The sequence below is a fragment of the Bemisia tabaci genome, chromosome 7 (genome assembly GCF_918797505.1).
Source record: "Bemisia tabaci chromosome 7, PGI_BMITA_v3".
NCBI classification, from domain to species: Eukaryota; Metazoa; Arthropoda; class Insecta; order Hemiptera; family Aleyrodidae; genus Bemisia; species Bemisia tabaci.
Window position 1 is genome coordinate 13043736 of NC_092799.1, and position 15563 is coordinate 13059298.

The window sequence follows — 15563 nt, forward strand, 5'->3', positions numbered from 1 at the left end:
CCTATCTGATAATATTCGAGAGTAAATATAGGAAACTATGAAATCCCAACACGTTTACGTCATAATAGGAGGCAAATTTCGATCCATGGCAAAGTTTGACTTTCGCAGCCAACAATAAGCTGAGAGTACGCGAAGAGGGTCTTTGGCACCGAAGACATTATTGACATGGCATTCAATACCCGTCCTCTTTGATGAATTGCAAGGAAGCACATTTCCTGCCCTTTCTTCTTCTTACTTCCGTTACTGTTCTATGCAAATATCCTCATCAGAACGGAACATTTCATCTCCAATGACGGACAAATCTGCATCTAGACGCCCAGGAATTATTGTGCAATGGTTTGAACAATAGGAGAAAATCAATCGATACGATAAGATCAAAGTCACTGCTTAGAGAGGGTGAGACGTTGGTCGTTGGTAGGATTATTTTTAAAGTTGGAGGTCTTGACTTCCTATATGCCGTGATCGAGGTACGTGTACGAAACTGGTCACGTCACTGATTACAGGGTATCTGCTAACACAGGCTGGCCAAAAATTAGTACTTTTACAGTACTTTTTCAGTACATTCCCGAGAAATTCAGTACCTCCTCAACAGATAATTCAGTACTTTTCCAGTACCTCCATTTGACGAAATTCGAAAAATTTCAAAAATTTGAATTTCTCGCTCAAATTGCGACAAAAATGACAAAAAATGAACAAAATTCCGGACTTCCGTGCGGATTTTCCGCACTTTTTCAGTACTTCCGGACCGCTCTTAAAAATTCAAAACTATTTTCAGATTCTCCGGAAATTCCGGACTTGTAGATACCCTCACAAGAAAAAAACACATTGGATCTGGAATCTAGACTCTTAAAAACATCGACAAGAAAAAGTACTCTTGATTCAATCAGAATCTAGCTTAAATCAAGAACTAAGCCTCTTAATTCGAGCGGATTTCGTTTTGATTCAAGCAAAAATCCGATTGAATCAACAGTATTCTTTCTTGTCGATTTTTGCAAGAGTCTCGACTCTAGATCCAATGTGTTTTTTTTCCCAGTGCAGGCTAGCCAAAAATCACCACTTTTACATTACTTTTTTAGTACATTCCCAAATAATTCAGTACCTCCTCAACGGAAAAATTCACTACTTTTTCAGTACCTCCATTTAACGGAATTCGAAAAATTTCAAAAATTTGAATTTCTCGCTCAAATTGCGACAAAAATGACAGAAAATGAAAAAAATCCAGGACTTCCGTGCGGATTTTCCGCACTTTTTCGGTATATCCGGACCGCTTCTAAAAATTCAGTACTATTTTCAGATTTTCCGGAAATTCCGGACTTGTAGACACCCTGGAGTAGAACAACACTGGAAAAAAAACCACATTGGATCTAGAGTCCAGACTCTTGAAAACATTGACAAGAAAAAATACTCATGATTCAATCGGACTTTTGCTTGAATCAAAACGAAATCCGCTTAAACTAAGAGGCTTGGTTCTTGCTTTAAGCTAGATTCTGACTGAATCAAGAGTACTTTTTCTTGTCGATGTTTTAAAGAGTCTGGACTCCAGATCCAATGTGTTTCTTTTCTAGTCAGGTTGTCTACATGTCCGGAATTTCCGGAGAATCTAAAAAAAAATAGTACTGATTTTTTAAGAGCGGTCCGGAAGTACTGATAAAGTGCGGAAAATCCGCACGGAAGTCCGGAATTTTGTTCAATTTCTGTCATTTTAGTCGCAATTTGAGCAAGAAATTCAAATTTTTGAAATTTTTCGAATTCCGTCATATGGAGGTACTGAAAAAGTAGCGAATTTTTTCGTTGAGGAGGTACTGAATTCCTTGGGAACGTACTAAAAAGTAATGTAAAAATACTGATTTTTGGCCGGCCTGTTTTAGTAGACACACTGTACTCTGGTGGCTGGCCCAGGGTGGCATGAAACGTAAGAAAGACATGTTTTTTCTAGTGCTGGAGTGGAACAAAAAGCACGGAGACAATCCTTACTTCTCGGGCGATATCCAACCGTGGCGGAAAGCCGGCACCAGAAAAGGCGAAAAACGAGCGGCGTAAAAAGAGGGCCTTTCCGAAAAGGCAGGGAGCACGCGCGCGAAGGAGAGCGAGGCGCGGGACCCGCGATGGCACTGACGAAGACGAGGACGGTCCAGGAGCGACGCGAGCGATGCACTGCCGGGCATCGCCGGGCGTCGGGGGGTCCAGCGTCGCGACGCGTGACGCTACCACGAGCGATCCACCGGTGCCAAATCCGAACCGCACGGTATCCGCTCCTAGGGCGGGCAATGGTGATGAGCGGTGCCCGGCAACCGGGGACGGGAGAAGGTCGCGGTTGTGAATCACGGGTGACGAGACGCTACCGCCGGACTAGATCCTGGCGAGGCCGCGAGACTTGCGAAAAAAAAACGACGGAAGAGAAAACCGCAAGGAAAAGGAAGAGAGGAAAAAACACCACCCGCCGTGCGGTGCGCGGAGAGGGTAACATGACGGCAACACACTTGCGAGATTAGATACACGCGGTGACGTCATCATAGGCAGAGATGGAAAATTTCATGAAATTTATTCGAATGAAATTTCACAAAATGTCATGAAATTTATTGAAACGTTTGGGGATACATTCAGGAAACTAATAAACGCCTAGAAATAGTGATTCTAAATTTTGAAATTTTTTACCCCAAGCCTAAAACATTCGTGAGTTGCAAATTTTTCGTTTAGTTTAGAGGTTTTGTGCAAATTTCAGTGAATTTTCTCCATAATTCGAAGCGAATTCCGTGAAATCGTCAAAGGAATCCGCACAAACGTCCCCTTTTAAAAAAGTAAATTGCCCCGTTAAATTTGGCAATAGCTGGTGTGTCTTGGTTCCTTCTGCCAAACGCCGTCCATTTAATGACAAAGGAGCCCCGTTCTGAAAATGCTAGAGATGGAGCCCATTTGAACCAATGTTTTTGGCGGGCTCTGAGGATGTAGGCAGGCCACATCCCACCTCGGGCCCTAGAACCAATTTTAAGATCCGAGCTCCATGATTGCCACCAACCCCCCCCCCCCCCCACTCCCCAGTCCCCCTACCACCAGAAAAAAAATTTGTAGTATCTCAAACTTAAAGGCACACAGTTACAAAAATATCATTCTCTATTAAAAATCTTAAAAATAGATCGAGACCTGCAAAGCAGTAAAGATAATTCTACGGTGCCCCAGCGTGTTTAAGAAAGTTAATTCACCTTTTACGAAATTTTTAGGGTAAATTTTTCACTCTTCCTTGCGAGACAAGGGTTACATGTGAATTTGAAATAGTGTGTCATGGGCGACATGCAGAGTGCTCTGTTACTTTTTTGCGAGCCCCCTCGCCCCCCCTGCCGCTCCAGTCGTTAAAATACTGAGGCCGCCTCCTGAGCCATGGACAGCGCTCAGCGCCGCGGCCGCGGCATAATATCATCGGTGCCAGAATCGTCTCATCTGCAGAGCAATCGATACAGCCTCTGACCCTTCCTGATGCTCCACCGATTACTGTCACGTTTCCCATCTGGATCAATCTATACTGCCGTGGTAAAGAAAAACGCCGTATGCGCCACCAGGCGTTGCCAAATTTCCCATGGCAAATCACTAATTTTCGGGAAAATTTTTCAATGTACGTCTACCAATTTCTTAGATAATTTTGTTTGTAATTTGATGTAAAACGTCTGAAAATTTTACGGAAATATATTCATAATTTTCCTCAAAAATAAACATTTTATCGGATGAAATTTGGCAACCCTCCAAAGTTCATACGGGGTTATTCCTTGACACGGCAGTATACGCAGGGCCGGATTTAGGGGGTGGCCACATGGGCCGCGGCCCATGGCGGCAAATTTAGGAGCGGCAAATGTTGATTTTTTTTTTTTTTTAAATTTAGGTATTAAACAAATTGAATTCAGAAAAAAAATTACGAACGAGAAAAGGCGACAAAATTTCTCATTTCCTGAGAGTTAAGTAATTTTTAATTTTGACGTCTTTCGCTGATATCAGAGGCAGCACCTTTAATTAGAGAGAAACCAAACACCCAATTTGGCCTGGAACGGCGCGGCGTAGAGAGCAATGATGACGAGGACTTGAGATGAAAAGGAGAAGCCCTCGGCGTGGCGATCGGCATTTAACACATATCAGCGCCTACGCGACTACATGAATACTTCACGCATTGCGTCAGACGCAGTGCGGTCAGCAGCGGTCGGCGTGAAACGCATAGCGCCTACAAGACTGCATGAATACTTCCCGCATTGCGTCAAAAACAGTACGGTCAGCGCGGCGCGGCGCGCGGCGGCGAGAGTTAAAATCATTAAACCACATATATGTTTGTTCTTTCATAATTTTTTCGTTCAATACTTATAAATGGAAGGCCTTGTCCACACAGGGATAGGTTTACAGAACTTAACTTTCGCGTAAAGTTTCGTAAACTTTTGCTAGTAGTGTTGACAGGGATTTCGCAAAAAAATGTGTCCAACACGAGTAAACGCGTCCCTTCCCCTCCGGCACGTTCACTTGGTGGTTTTTATTGATGTTTCAGGACGAATGAGAAGGGGGCGGCAAAATATAGGCGGCCCATGGGCGGCAAGTAGGTAAATCCGGCCCTGAGTATACGTCACCGATGGGTTGGGAGACGTAGAGTACCTGTATACGGGAGAGTATTGCCATCTCAATCCTTTCGCTACAGAAAAAGTGTGCCGCTCTCTGATTGTTCGGCTATCAGGGAGCCCCAAAGTTGGCCCAATGTAAACAAACAAGTTGGCCAAAAAGTTCTACAAAGTTCTAGACGTGATTTTGGGTGTGATGGAAATTTTTTTTTATATCCAACTTCTGAACTGAGTTCGGATCGAATTTTGATGAATATTTTTGCTTAAAATGAGGCTTTGAGTGTGATTATCATTCATTTCTCAGCCGATAATATGAGTTCCTCGAGTTTGTTTTTACATTGGTCCAACTTTGGAACTCCATGATAGCCTAAAACTGATGAACCAATCAGAGGGCGGCACAGAGATGGCAATACTCTCTCGTATACAGGTACTCTAGGGAGACGGCTGGAGGCACTTTCAAGGAAAAGAGATATTGACCGATGAGTCCAACAGAGCTATGCTGGCATTACTCTACATTATAGTTTACGATGACCTCTGATCCAAGTGGTCATGGGTCCTTTGTAATCGTTTAACCGGATGAATTCCACCTTCTGGAGAAATTTTTAGCTTTACCTGCAGCAAATTTTCCTCTGAGAAACCAAAAATACAAATTGACTTTACCCAAATAACCATTAAAATTACGGGTTTTGAAAATCCAATCATGCTGTTTGAACTAAGGTAACCAAGTTAACTCCCACTCTTTCACCCACCTTAAAGCAGTATTAGAGTGAATTAATTGAATTTAACCATATTAAACTTTTCAACCCTGAAGCGGCATTAAAATTACAAAATCCTAGAATTTTAATTTTTGGCCAAAAATTGTAATTTTCTTTTAATACTGAAAAAATCAGAGATCAGAAATCAGCTCCCAGAACTAGATAATTCCAACAACGAGCCACTGCAAATGTCAACCAAATATTAAACCCTGCCCAGTGTTCATACATCATATCATGTCCAGGACCTTTGGAAAGGACAAAAATGAAAGCAGTTCCACCATTGCTACATACGTTATCACAATATAAAAATATTTGAGGCATGCATACTAATTGAGAGCTAGAAGATTAATTATAACTATTAACTTAATTTCGTAAGAGTAGTTGGCCTAACTAGGAAGTAAGCTCTAATGCTAAGCTCTAAATGATTAGAAAATTCTTGGAAAATTAATGATTGATGAAATGAGAAGTGTGGTCTGATGACGAGAGGAAATTTGTTACATATTCTTTTGAGCCAATCTGTAGATCATAAAAACCATTTGGCTCTTATAAAAATAAGACAAAGTAAGAAAAAGCCTCGTTTACATCAGTCACATTAAATGGTCATTTATAAATTCTGTCGTTCCTTCGAGAATGACAAAAATTGCTCTGATTTCATTTCATGCATAGTTTTCAGAGATAGTCTCACACTTTCTCTCTTTCGGTTTGACATAATACTAGATAATACTTGAAACAATTAAGAGAATAGACAAATTGTTAGGCCAACTGAATTTTACAGCTATGTCATAATGACTACTTAAGAAACACAAATCATACACACCCCAATTTCGGAACGGACGAATGATGGTTCTGAAATGATTGTGATCGTGTATGAAGGTTGTACATGGATTTGGTAGCAAGTCTAAAAGCAAAAAATAAAACCAAAAAACAATACTACATGCATCAACAAAATTAAGGTAAGTAAATACTTAAAATAGTTTAATGAAGCTAAAAACTTGAGGAAGGATTATTATCAGACATTAATTCAAAATCTGGAGACATGAAGTCTCTCGACCTAATTTACTTGAGACTAAAACCAGACTTAAAAAACTGAAGGAGCTAGAAGTAAAAATTTCATTTGACAACTTTAAGGAGAAAAGGAAAACTAAAATTATTGAGAGCAACGGCTTGAAAAATTTGCTACACTGAGATGAAATGGGTCCTGGAGTTTTGCATTGCGATAAGGAGGAAGCATCCGGGAGTATAGAAAATTAAAAACTAGAGATAAAACTAAAATTGAGAGTAAAGTTATGTAGAAACGAGCTGAACTAATTTCTTGCAGATATTTATCATGCAGATTGGAAGATTTAGGGCATGAGCTGAAGGTCCTCAGGCACTTACGGACGTAAATGGGAAGATGAAAAAATGAGATTTCGGAAGGTACAAATCCTTAAGCATTTTACTCTTGAACTATACGGGAAACGCCAGACAGCATGAAAGATGGAATAGTGTTTCAAATGAAACTCCTGAATGCAGGCAACATATTTAACTCTGTGGACGCGTAGATTGCCTATGCAAAATACTGAAGGCTTTTTATAAAGCTATCAATCTAGTCGGATGGTAATGTAACGAACCTTACGAATTTACTGATCCTCACTCGAATTTTGCATTTGTTGCGGAATTTTTGAGAAGATTTAAAAGGAGCACAGTACAATGAAGTAAGTACGAGTGGTATTAACTGTGAAAATTGAACATTTTCATCTCGTATTTTTTAAGACTTTGTTGAATCCAGTGACGTTTCACCGTTCTCTTCCGAATAAAATAAGGATCGTCAAATGTCGGCAATTTCTGGTTTCACTTGGGCCGATTTTTCAGCGAATTCTTGGTTCTTAAAATTATAATGAGAAAAAAAAATACCGTATGGGGGACTGTACTCAGTACTGTCACAGGATTAGCAAGCCTGCGGACCCCAGCTGGTAGCCCCTGCCTTAAAGGGGGTGGAGATGGTCACCGGCTTCATGGCGTATGAACCACTCATCAGAGGGGCAGACAGGGCTCATAGCTGTGGCGAAAGCAGCCTGTCTAGGAGACGGTACTCCAAAATCAAACCCTGGTCCTCCAGGTTGGGGGTTGGGGCATCGGGCTAACTCCCCGATACCCGGAAAAAACTTAATGTTAAAAAGCCTAATAAAGATAGCCTCGGTGATAATGGAAAAAAACGGATTTTGCGACACAAACTACGGAAAAGGACAATGGTTTTTGGGACATGGAATGTACAGGGCATTTCTAATAAATTGACAGAGGTGGTATCGGAGGTAAAAAAGTATAATGTAGATGTCGCCGTGTTAACAGAAACGAAAAAGAAAGGCACAGGATCAGAAAACTTAGGATGTTATGATCTGTTCTATAGTGGTGTCAGTAAAGATCAACGCGCACAGCAAGGAGTCGCCATACTTATCCGGAAAAGTTTGCGTCCGTCTATAACTACTTGGGAAGCAGTAAACCAGCGGATCATCAGAATGCATCTTACACTGCATGGTCACAAGGTGGCCCTGTTAGGAGTATATGGTGTGAATGATGATGCTCCCGTCAATCTAAAGGATCAGTTCTTTGAGCAACTCAACGACGAGGTTCTGAGGGTTGGAAGGACAAGGGAGGTCATTATCATGGGAGATTTGAATGGTAGAACCGGACGAAGGAATGGTTCTAAAGTTGTTGGACCTTTCGGTGAAGAGGCGATGAATGACAACGGTGCACGCATCATTGATATGTGTGAACAAAACGAGTTGAAAATACTGAACGGATTCTACCAACATCGAGATATCCATAAGTACACGTGGGTTCAGCAAACTCGGGGGCTGAAGTCAATCATCGACTACGCGGTCACCAGGCAAACGAGTACCATGAAGGTTCAACAAGTAAGAGTTTGCCGGGGGTTCTCCTGTGGTAGTGATCACCATTTTCTCAAGGCGGAGATTGCATTTCCGGTTAAGTATGGGCTGCAGAGGAATACCTTGCATCATCAGAAGTGCCAGCCACAAGGAACGAAGATCGAACAAGTGCACTACAACATCGATAGCTTACAGCATGAAAGCGTGAAAGCGCTCTACAGGAAGCGGCTGGATGAGAAACTGGGAGTAGAAACTTTCGATACTGCGGAAGAGTTGTACCAGTTCATCAAAAGTTGCATACATTCAGCTGCGAAGGAAGCCCTGGGTATGTGTAATGAGAGCAAGGATGTACAGAAACCCTACTGGTGGGACAAAGAGGTAGAGGAGGTAATTGAAGAAAAGCGTAGGAAGTACCATGACTATCTGGCTTCTAGGACTGCAGACACCCGCGGCGCGTATAGGAAAGCCCAGGCGAGGGTTCGTCTTTTAATCACCAGGAAGAAAAACGAGTCTTGGGAGACCAACTGCTCAAGGATTGACACATACCTGGGGGGAAGGAAGAGTGCTGAGAGCTGGAAGCTGATCAAAGGCCTAAGAAGGGACATGAAACGGGACATTATATCTCCGATAACGATCTCACAGCTTGACGAACATTTTAATAAATTATTGACGGAAGGACGACCAGAGTTTCAAACGGGGAATGCTGAAAATATAGTCGAGGATCACTCAATGGAAATTCGAGTTGAGGAGGTGGTCAAAGCAATCAGGGAATTGATGAATGGAAGAGCTCCTGGGCCAGGAAACATTCCAGCCGAGTTAATTAAATGTGGGACTGGCAAGTTGGTTAACCATCTCAGGGATTTGCTGCAGAAGTGCATTGACGGTGATGACATCCCGAAAGAATGGAAAGAGGCCTGGATAACAGCGTCGCACAAAAAAGGAAGGAAGGATGACTGTGGGAACTACAGAGGGTTAGCGGTAACAGGAACGATAAGTAAAATTTATGGAAAAGTGTTGAAAGCGAAGATCGAAGAAGAGTGGACCCCCTTCGAGGCGGAGGAGCAAGCAGGTTTTAGGGCTGGTCGGTCTACCGCTGATCATCTGTTCTGTGTTACCCAGTTAACCGAAAAGAAGAGAATTGTTGGCCAGGAGCTTCATTTAGTGTTTTTGGATATTGAAAAGGCGTATGATAGTATTCCTCTTGTGAAACTCTGGGAAGTCCTAGAAGAAACTGGTTTTAGTAAAGGACTTATTGGGGCAGTCAAGCAGTTTTATCGGGGGGCTTTTGCTAGAATTAAGTGCCAAGGAAGGCTTTCAGACGGTTTTTTTGTCACCAAGGGGCTTAAGCAGGGATGTTGTCTGTCACCGACGCTGTTTAAGATATATCTAGAGCACGTTCTGAAGGAATGGAAAAGAAAGTGTGCCGGCATGGGCGTCCCTCTAAATGACCAAGAAACACTGTTCACGCTATGCTTTGCTGACGACCAGGTAGTCATAAGTCAAGATCACGATGACGCGGAGTATATGACCCGGAAGTTGGTGGAGGAGTACCGCAAATGGGGCCTCGAGGTTAGTGTCCGTAAGACAAAAAAGATGTCAGTCGGAGGCGCTCAGCAAAGCATAGTCCTGGAGGATGGTCAACGTATAGAAAGTTGCGAACAATACAAGTACCTGGGGGTGAACCTGACTTCGGATGGGAAGCTGGATCAGGCCATTCGGGACCGTAATCTTCTAGGAAGGAAAGCCATCGCCATGCTTAATGGGATCCTTTGGGACCAAAGGATTTCCAAAGACAACAAGAAGAGGATTTATAACTCGGTTGTCAAGCCTATTATCACCTATGGCAGTGAAGTGTGGCAGTTGAAGAAGCGGACCCAAGAAATGCTCAAGGCGACCGAGATGGATTTCTGGCGAAGATCGGCTGGAATCTCGAGGAGAGAACGTGTCAGGAATGAACGTGTCCGAGAGATAATGGGCGTTGAGGGGACGATTGTGCACGATATCATGACCAAGCAATTGGTATGGTATGGGCATGTGCAGAGAATGGCTGATACCAGGTTGCCGAAGAAGGTGTTGGAGTGGGTCCCCCAGGTAGGCGACGGAGAGGGCGTCCAGCCAAACGGTGGGTAGAGGGCATCCGTGAAGAGATGGAGAGATGCCAGCTTCCGGAGGATCTCTACCATGACAGATTCCTGTGGAGAATAGGCGTCGCAGAGCGCCCTAGCGCGCCGTAAAAGCGGCTCGTACATACACATATACCATGCGACTCAGGGCTAGCATTCAAACAACAAGAGCTGAAGTTCAACATGATCACTTTTTCTTCAAGCAGTTATCATCCCATTATGATTAAAATAACCATGCTTGTAGTTCTTTCAACAAGGGAGGTAAGTAGAAACTGAGGAGGAGAAACTAGTATTTTTAGAACTAGGATTAGAGGGATAAGAACATGCGAAACGTAATCATGGCAAAATCACAAAAACACATCGATACTTAAGGTTGGATCCTGCATAGTTAGACTTCATGATATTTCAGCTCAAATGGTACCTTTTGTATGACTACAATGGCAAGCGTAACAGAAAAATATTGGGATCTTGGATTTTGCCAAACCCTGAATACTAAATAGTCAAAATCAAATGGAAATTCTGGAATTGAAATCGAAATTTGATCTTTCAGAGGATGTAATAAAACATTTGTGGAATCAGAAGTACACAGAGTCATCGAAACGTTTTCATTATGAGGTGCCTTCATATGCAATGATGCATTTCACAAAGAGCCGAATGAACGCATGATAATACAATTTTTAGGTGAAAATCCTTTCGATTATTGACATTCTAAAGGAGAAAAAATTGCAAACTTGCTTGTTTGAATAAATTGTAGCACCATCAGGAAAACATTGCAATAGATTTAAGTATTAACTTTTGACCCTACTCGCTTCAACTCACACAATTTGAGAAATTTTCAATGGAAACCACGATGAAAAAACTAGAGGTAGGCGTTTGCGGTTTATTTTTCGAGAGGAATATTTTTCCTCTTTGAAATTTTAGGAACCTAATTTTCGTATGTGTCACACAGAAAAAAACTTCGTGCGTAGGACCCGAAGTTAAGGTCGTATGGATGTCTGAAGGTTTCGGATCACGTATCTAAAAACTTGAGGTCCAGCTGCCGAAGTTCGGGTCAAACATCCGAAGTACTTCGATATATACCGAAGGGTTCGGGTCACACATCTGAAGTACTCCGGTACATACCGAAGTGCCTCGATGTCTGACCCGAACTTCGGCAGCTCGACCTCAAGTTTTCGGATGCGTGATCAGAAAACTTCAGAGATCCATATGACCTCAACTTCGGGTCCTATGCACGAAGTTTTTTTCTCCGCGGAAGAATGTGTTTTTGCCATTTAGCCATTAGATTTGATAAGTTCTATTCTATTGAAAGGGGTAAATAAACAAGTCCAAATGCATTTGAGTTGATAAATATCCAATCTATGCTCATTTAGAGTAGACTCCTTACCTTGAAGGAGGTGCTGTGTTCACATTGGCAGGTACATTGTTGAAATCTCCGGTAGAGCTCCATCTTTTGGCCGTGTGGAGGTTGGTGTTTGTGGAGGGGCTTTTGAGGATGGAGGTGGGGGTGGTGGACGGAGATGGGGATGTGGGCACGGGGGAGACACTGCTCGAACTTGGCGAGTCCGAGTGGAGGGAACCTGTTGATTGATAATGAACCGCTCGTCTGAAATACAACAGAGGATCAAGTTTAAAAAGTTAATACGAAAAGTTTGTCAACCCTAGAGTCCTTTTATACTGAGAGTCAAGACAATGTGAATCCATTTCTGATTGGTTCCCGTATTTTAGGCCTCCACAGTATCACAAACGGGAATGAAGATTACGTTTTCACCGATTGCAAATATTATAATCTGGAATGGACCGGGGAATAACGGGTTCGACAAAAAACAAACGGAATGAGAGAAGGCACGGAAAAAGGAATTTGAGAATGAGCCGATCAAAGATTACTAAAAACTGTCAATTTGTGTAATCTTTATTCCCGTTTGTGACTCCATGAGGGGGTGTTGTCTTGACTCTCAGTATAAAGGGACTTTAGTCAACCCTATTGGATAACTTGACAGAAATGGCTGGTCCCCAACAAAATCTATAGTGGCATTATCCGGTATAAGGAGGACACAGAAGTGCACGGAAAAAATTAAATTGCTGATTTCACAATGAAATTGCTAGAAAAAAGTGACTGCAACGTTTCAATGTAAATTTTACGACAAAAAAATGCTGCTTTAACTACTATTGTAAGCTAATTAACCAGGGGGTGGTTAAAATAGCATTAAATTGTTGTAAAATCTACATTGAAACATTGCAGTCACTTTTTTTAGCAATTGAATTGTTAAATCAGCAATTGAATTATTTTCGTGCGATGCAAATCGAGGGTGAACGAAAAATATCGCCTAAACGACAATTTTGGCAAAAATGAGTTAGCGACTTTGCAGGATTCTACAGTATAAAATACGCAAGCTGACTGTGAGATTTCAGTTTTTTTACCAATTCTGTAAGAAAGCGCTTCAGTGATGCTGTAATGTATGAATAAATTGCAAATCTAACCTTGAAATTACGAAAATGGCGAAGTTTTTTCCTCGATCTGCAAAATCGTAATTTTGCAGAAAGGCGGTATTGTTCGTTAGCCACCGAAATAGAATTAATATGGAAGCTGTACAGTGAGCACATTCTTATTTCGCCTTCAATTTTTGAGGTAGGCCAAAAAGCACACTCCATACAGTATTCGAGTCGGGGACTTATTGTTAGTCTTGCGATGTTTTCTTCGCCTCACAGTAAATTATTTTAAATTCCAAGGGACGATTATAATGTAACCTCTGTATTTCTATTGCAGTCCCTATAATATTCACGCCTGAATTTTTTTGAGGAATCATCGCTTCGCCGTTCTCCCCACGAAATAACGTAACTCCAATTCAACGTTGCCAAATTTCCCCTCGCCAATTGCATTTTTACCAGGAGATTCTTGGACATTTATGACTGAAAATTTCACTGATTATTCTTCATGCAAAAACCAGACAAAATGAAATCATTCCGGACAAAAGTTTCACATGCACTTTTTTGCAAGAAATTTAATTGTTTAAGTCAATTTTGCAACCCTGAAATGAAGTTACGTTCCTTCGTCTGGGAAACGACGACTAAAGTGGCGAGGCGTGAATGATCGATCATCGATTCTTCCCCATTTGAAGCTATAGTGAAGAATCGATTATTATTGTGAAATGCCTGTTTATCGATAATTTTCCATGGGTTTAAATGGCAAGTTAATCGATATATCGATAAGCGCGCCACGCCACTGGACTTGACACTTCTTCCTTGGAGCTCACTCAGAAGATTCTGAAAATATTTCTATCAGACACACGTAAGTCCATCAGTTGATACGACTTACATAATCTTTTGAGCCAATCATAATTATGTGAGAAACATTTTCCCTTTTAACATCAAGTACCTAACACTGAGTGCGGAAAACACTTCTGTAGTTTTTTACTTCTTCTTAATTTATGGCTAACTGTTTTGAGGTATTACCCTTTAAGTGTTTCCCAAAAAAGTTACACACACATATATTGCATAGATCATGAAGGCAAAAATTGAGATGATTATTTTTCTCACCTTTGCGGTAAAGTTGAAGGGGTATAACTTAAAACTCTACGAACAGGATCCCTGTTATTGGCATCAACTACTGGGCGATATCGTACTGCCTCCTTGTGTAGTGAGTTGAAGTTGTTTGCTGCTTGTGCACTTTGGCCTTAAAAACGAAAGGAGAAAAATTGGTCAGCATAAATGGAAAATACATTGAAGGGTTATAGGACATTTCGTCAACGATTTTTTGTCCGCGCACCTATTTTTTCCAGTAATTTACGTCCACGCGTTTTTTTGGCACGGGAGTTTTGGTCCACGTGCCTGTTGAGACCCAAAGTTAATTGGTCCACTTGTAAATACAAACGACAATTGCTCACGACGTTTTTGGATGAAACTGTAAAATGTCTTGGAAGAAAGAGGGTTTGCTTGTTTTTTTGTTTTATCTGTTTGGTTCAACGGAGAATAATATATAGTTGAGAGTTTTGGTAAAAATGGGGGAGCGTTAATTCCAGGTGACAAAATTCACTAAAACTCTCTACACCTCTTTGGTGTAACAGGACTTAATTATCTTACAAGATTTTCCCACCTTGTTATACCTGAACCGGATAAACCTCTATATTTGCCTCAGCTAAAGGCTCTTAGATTTTTCCAGTTTACGATAAGTATCTTGATTTATTTTGCGAGGAAAGATCTGTACTTTTAAAGAATGCCTGTCATTCTCAATACGTTCAATTTTGTATAATACTGTGCAACAACTCCGTTGTGAAATAGTTGCTTCTGGCGCCGCCGCACGGCGGGTGGGCGGCCAGCGCGAAAAGCGCTTTGGCGCCTACAAACCTAAGTGGATACTTCAAGCATTGTGCAATGCGTGAAGTATCCACTTAGGTTTGTAGGCGTCAGTGAGCCTTTCGCGCTGGCAGCACGCCGCTCCGCTCTGTTAGCGTTTTTTAACTCATGATTTTGAAATGTTTGCACACTCTGCATTGATTATTCTCATTTAAATTGATGGGGAAAAAATATGTATGAATTTGTCAAAGGAGAATAATAATATAATGTGTGTTTTTTAAATATTGGTGGTTCCGTGACAAATTTAATGATTTCCAAAGCACTTTAATTTTTTCTTTTACATTTTGTGCTTAGATTGTGCTGCAGCGAGGTGTACGCGCAACGGAACGCTCAAAATTTGACTCTAAAAGATCGATGTACAAATGGGTTAAAACTACAGATTGCATGCTTCTTGGTTTTTTCCCCTCTTCTATTCATTTTTGCAATTTGTGCATGTTGCATATATCACATCGATTCGTTCCATAATGTCAGCTAATTGTTATTTTTTTCGAATTTCGAGATCGCACTTCAGTAGTCATGAGGCTAGAGAATTCATGTACCATGTGACAATGAAATTCAACGTATTAAAGGCAGGTTTTTTTTCAGTGGAAAAATATCGCATTCGAGTGCAGTTTCGATATCAGTATCGAATGCGATATTTTTCCTCTAAAAAAATCCTACTTTTATTACAATAAAATATCTTTGTCAAATTTGGTACATGAATTTTTTAGTCTTACGACAACATGAGTGCGATCTCAAAATTTGAAAAAAATGAAAAGTAGCTGAAATCATGGAACGAATTGATGCGATGTATTGCATGTCGCTCTGACACAAAAAATGGCAACCGTCGAATCATCTTAATGCAAGGAGCGGGTTTTTGTACTGATTCGAAGAGGTCACGTA

At 41.3% G+C, this 15563-nt stretch overlaps 1 protein-coding gene across 6 annotated transcripts in view; it reads right to left on the bottom strand.

The window, feature by feature from the left end:
* LOC109035334 (echinoderm microtubule-associated protein-like 2) overlaps positions 1-15563 on the bottom strand; it is a 152413-nt gene that overhangs the window by 26182 nt on the left and 110668 nt on the right. For 4 of the 6 annotated variants that reach the window (XM_072302747.1, XM_072302749.1, XM_072302746.1 and 1 more), the window contains 3 exons: positions 13866-14001; positions 11716-11934; positions 6159-6239 (listed from right to left, as the gene is read on the bottom strand). In XM_072302747.1, the coding sequence (XP_072158848.1) occupies positions 6159-6239; positions 11716-11934; positions 13866-14001 (436 nt within the window). Of the gene's footprint in view, positions 1-1974; positions 2181-6158; positions 6240-11715; positions 11935-13865; positions 14002-15563 lie in introns of those variants that run through there. The other 2 variants (XM_072302748.1, XM_072302750.1) reach the window with 2 other exon arrangements.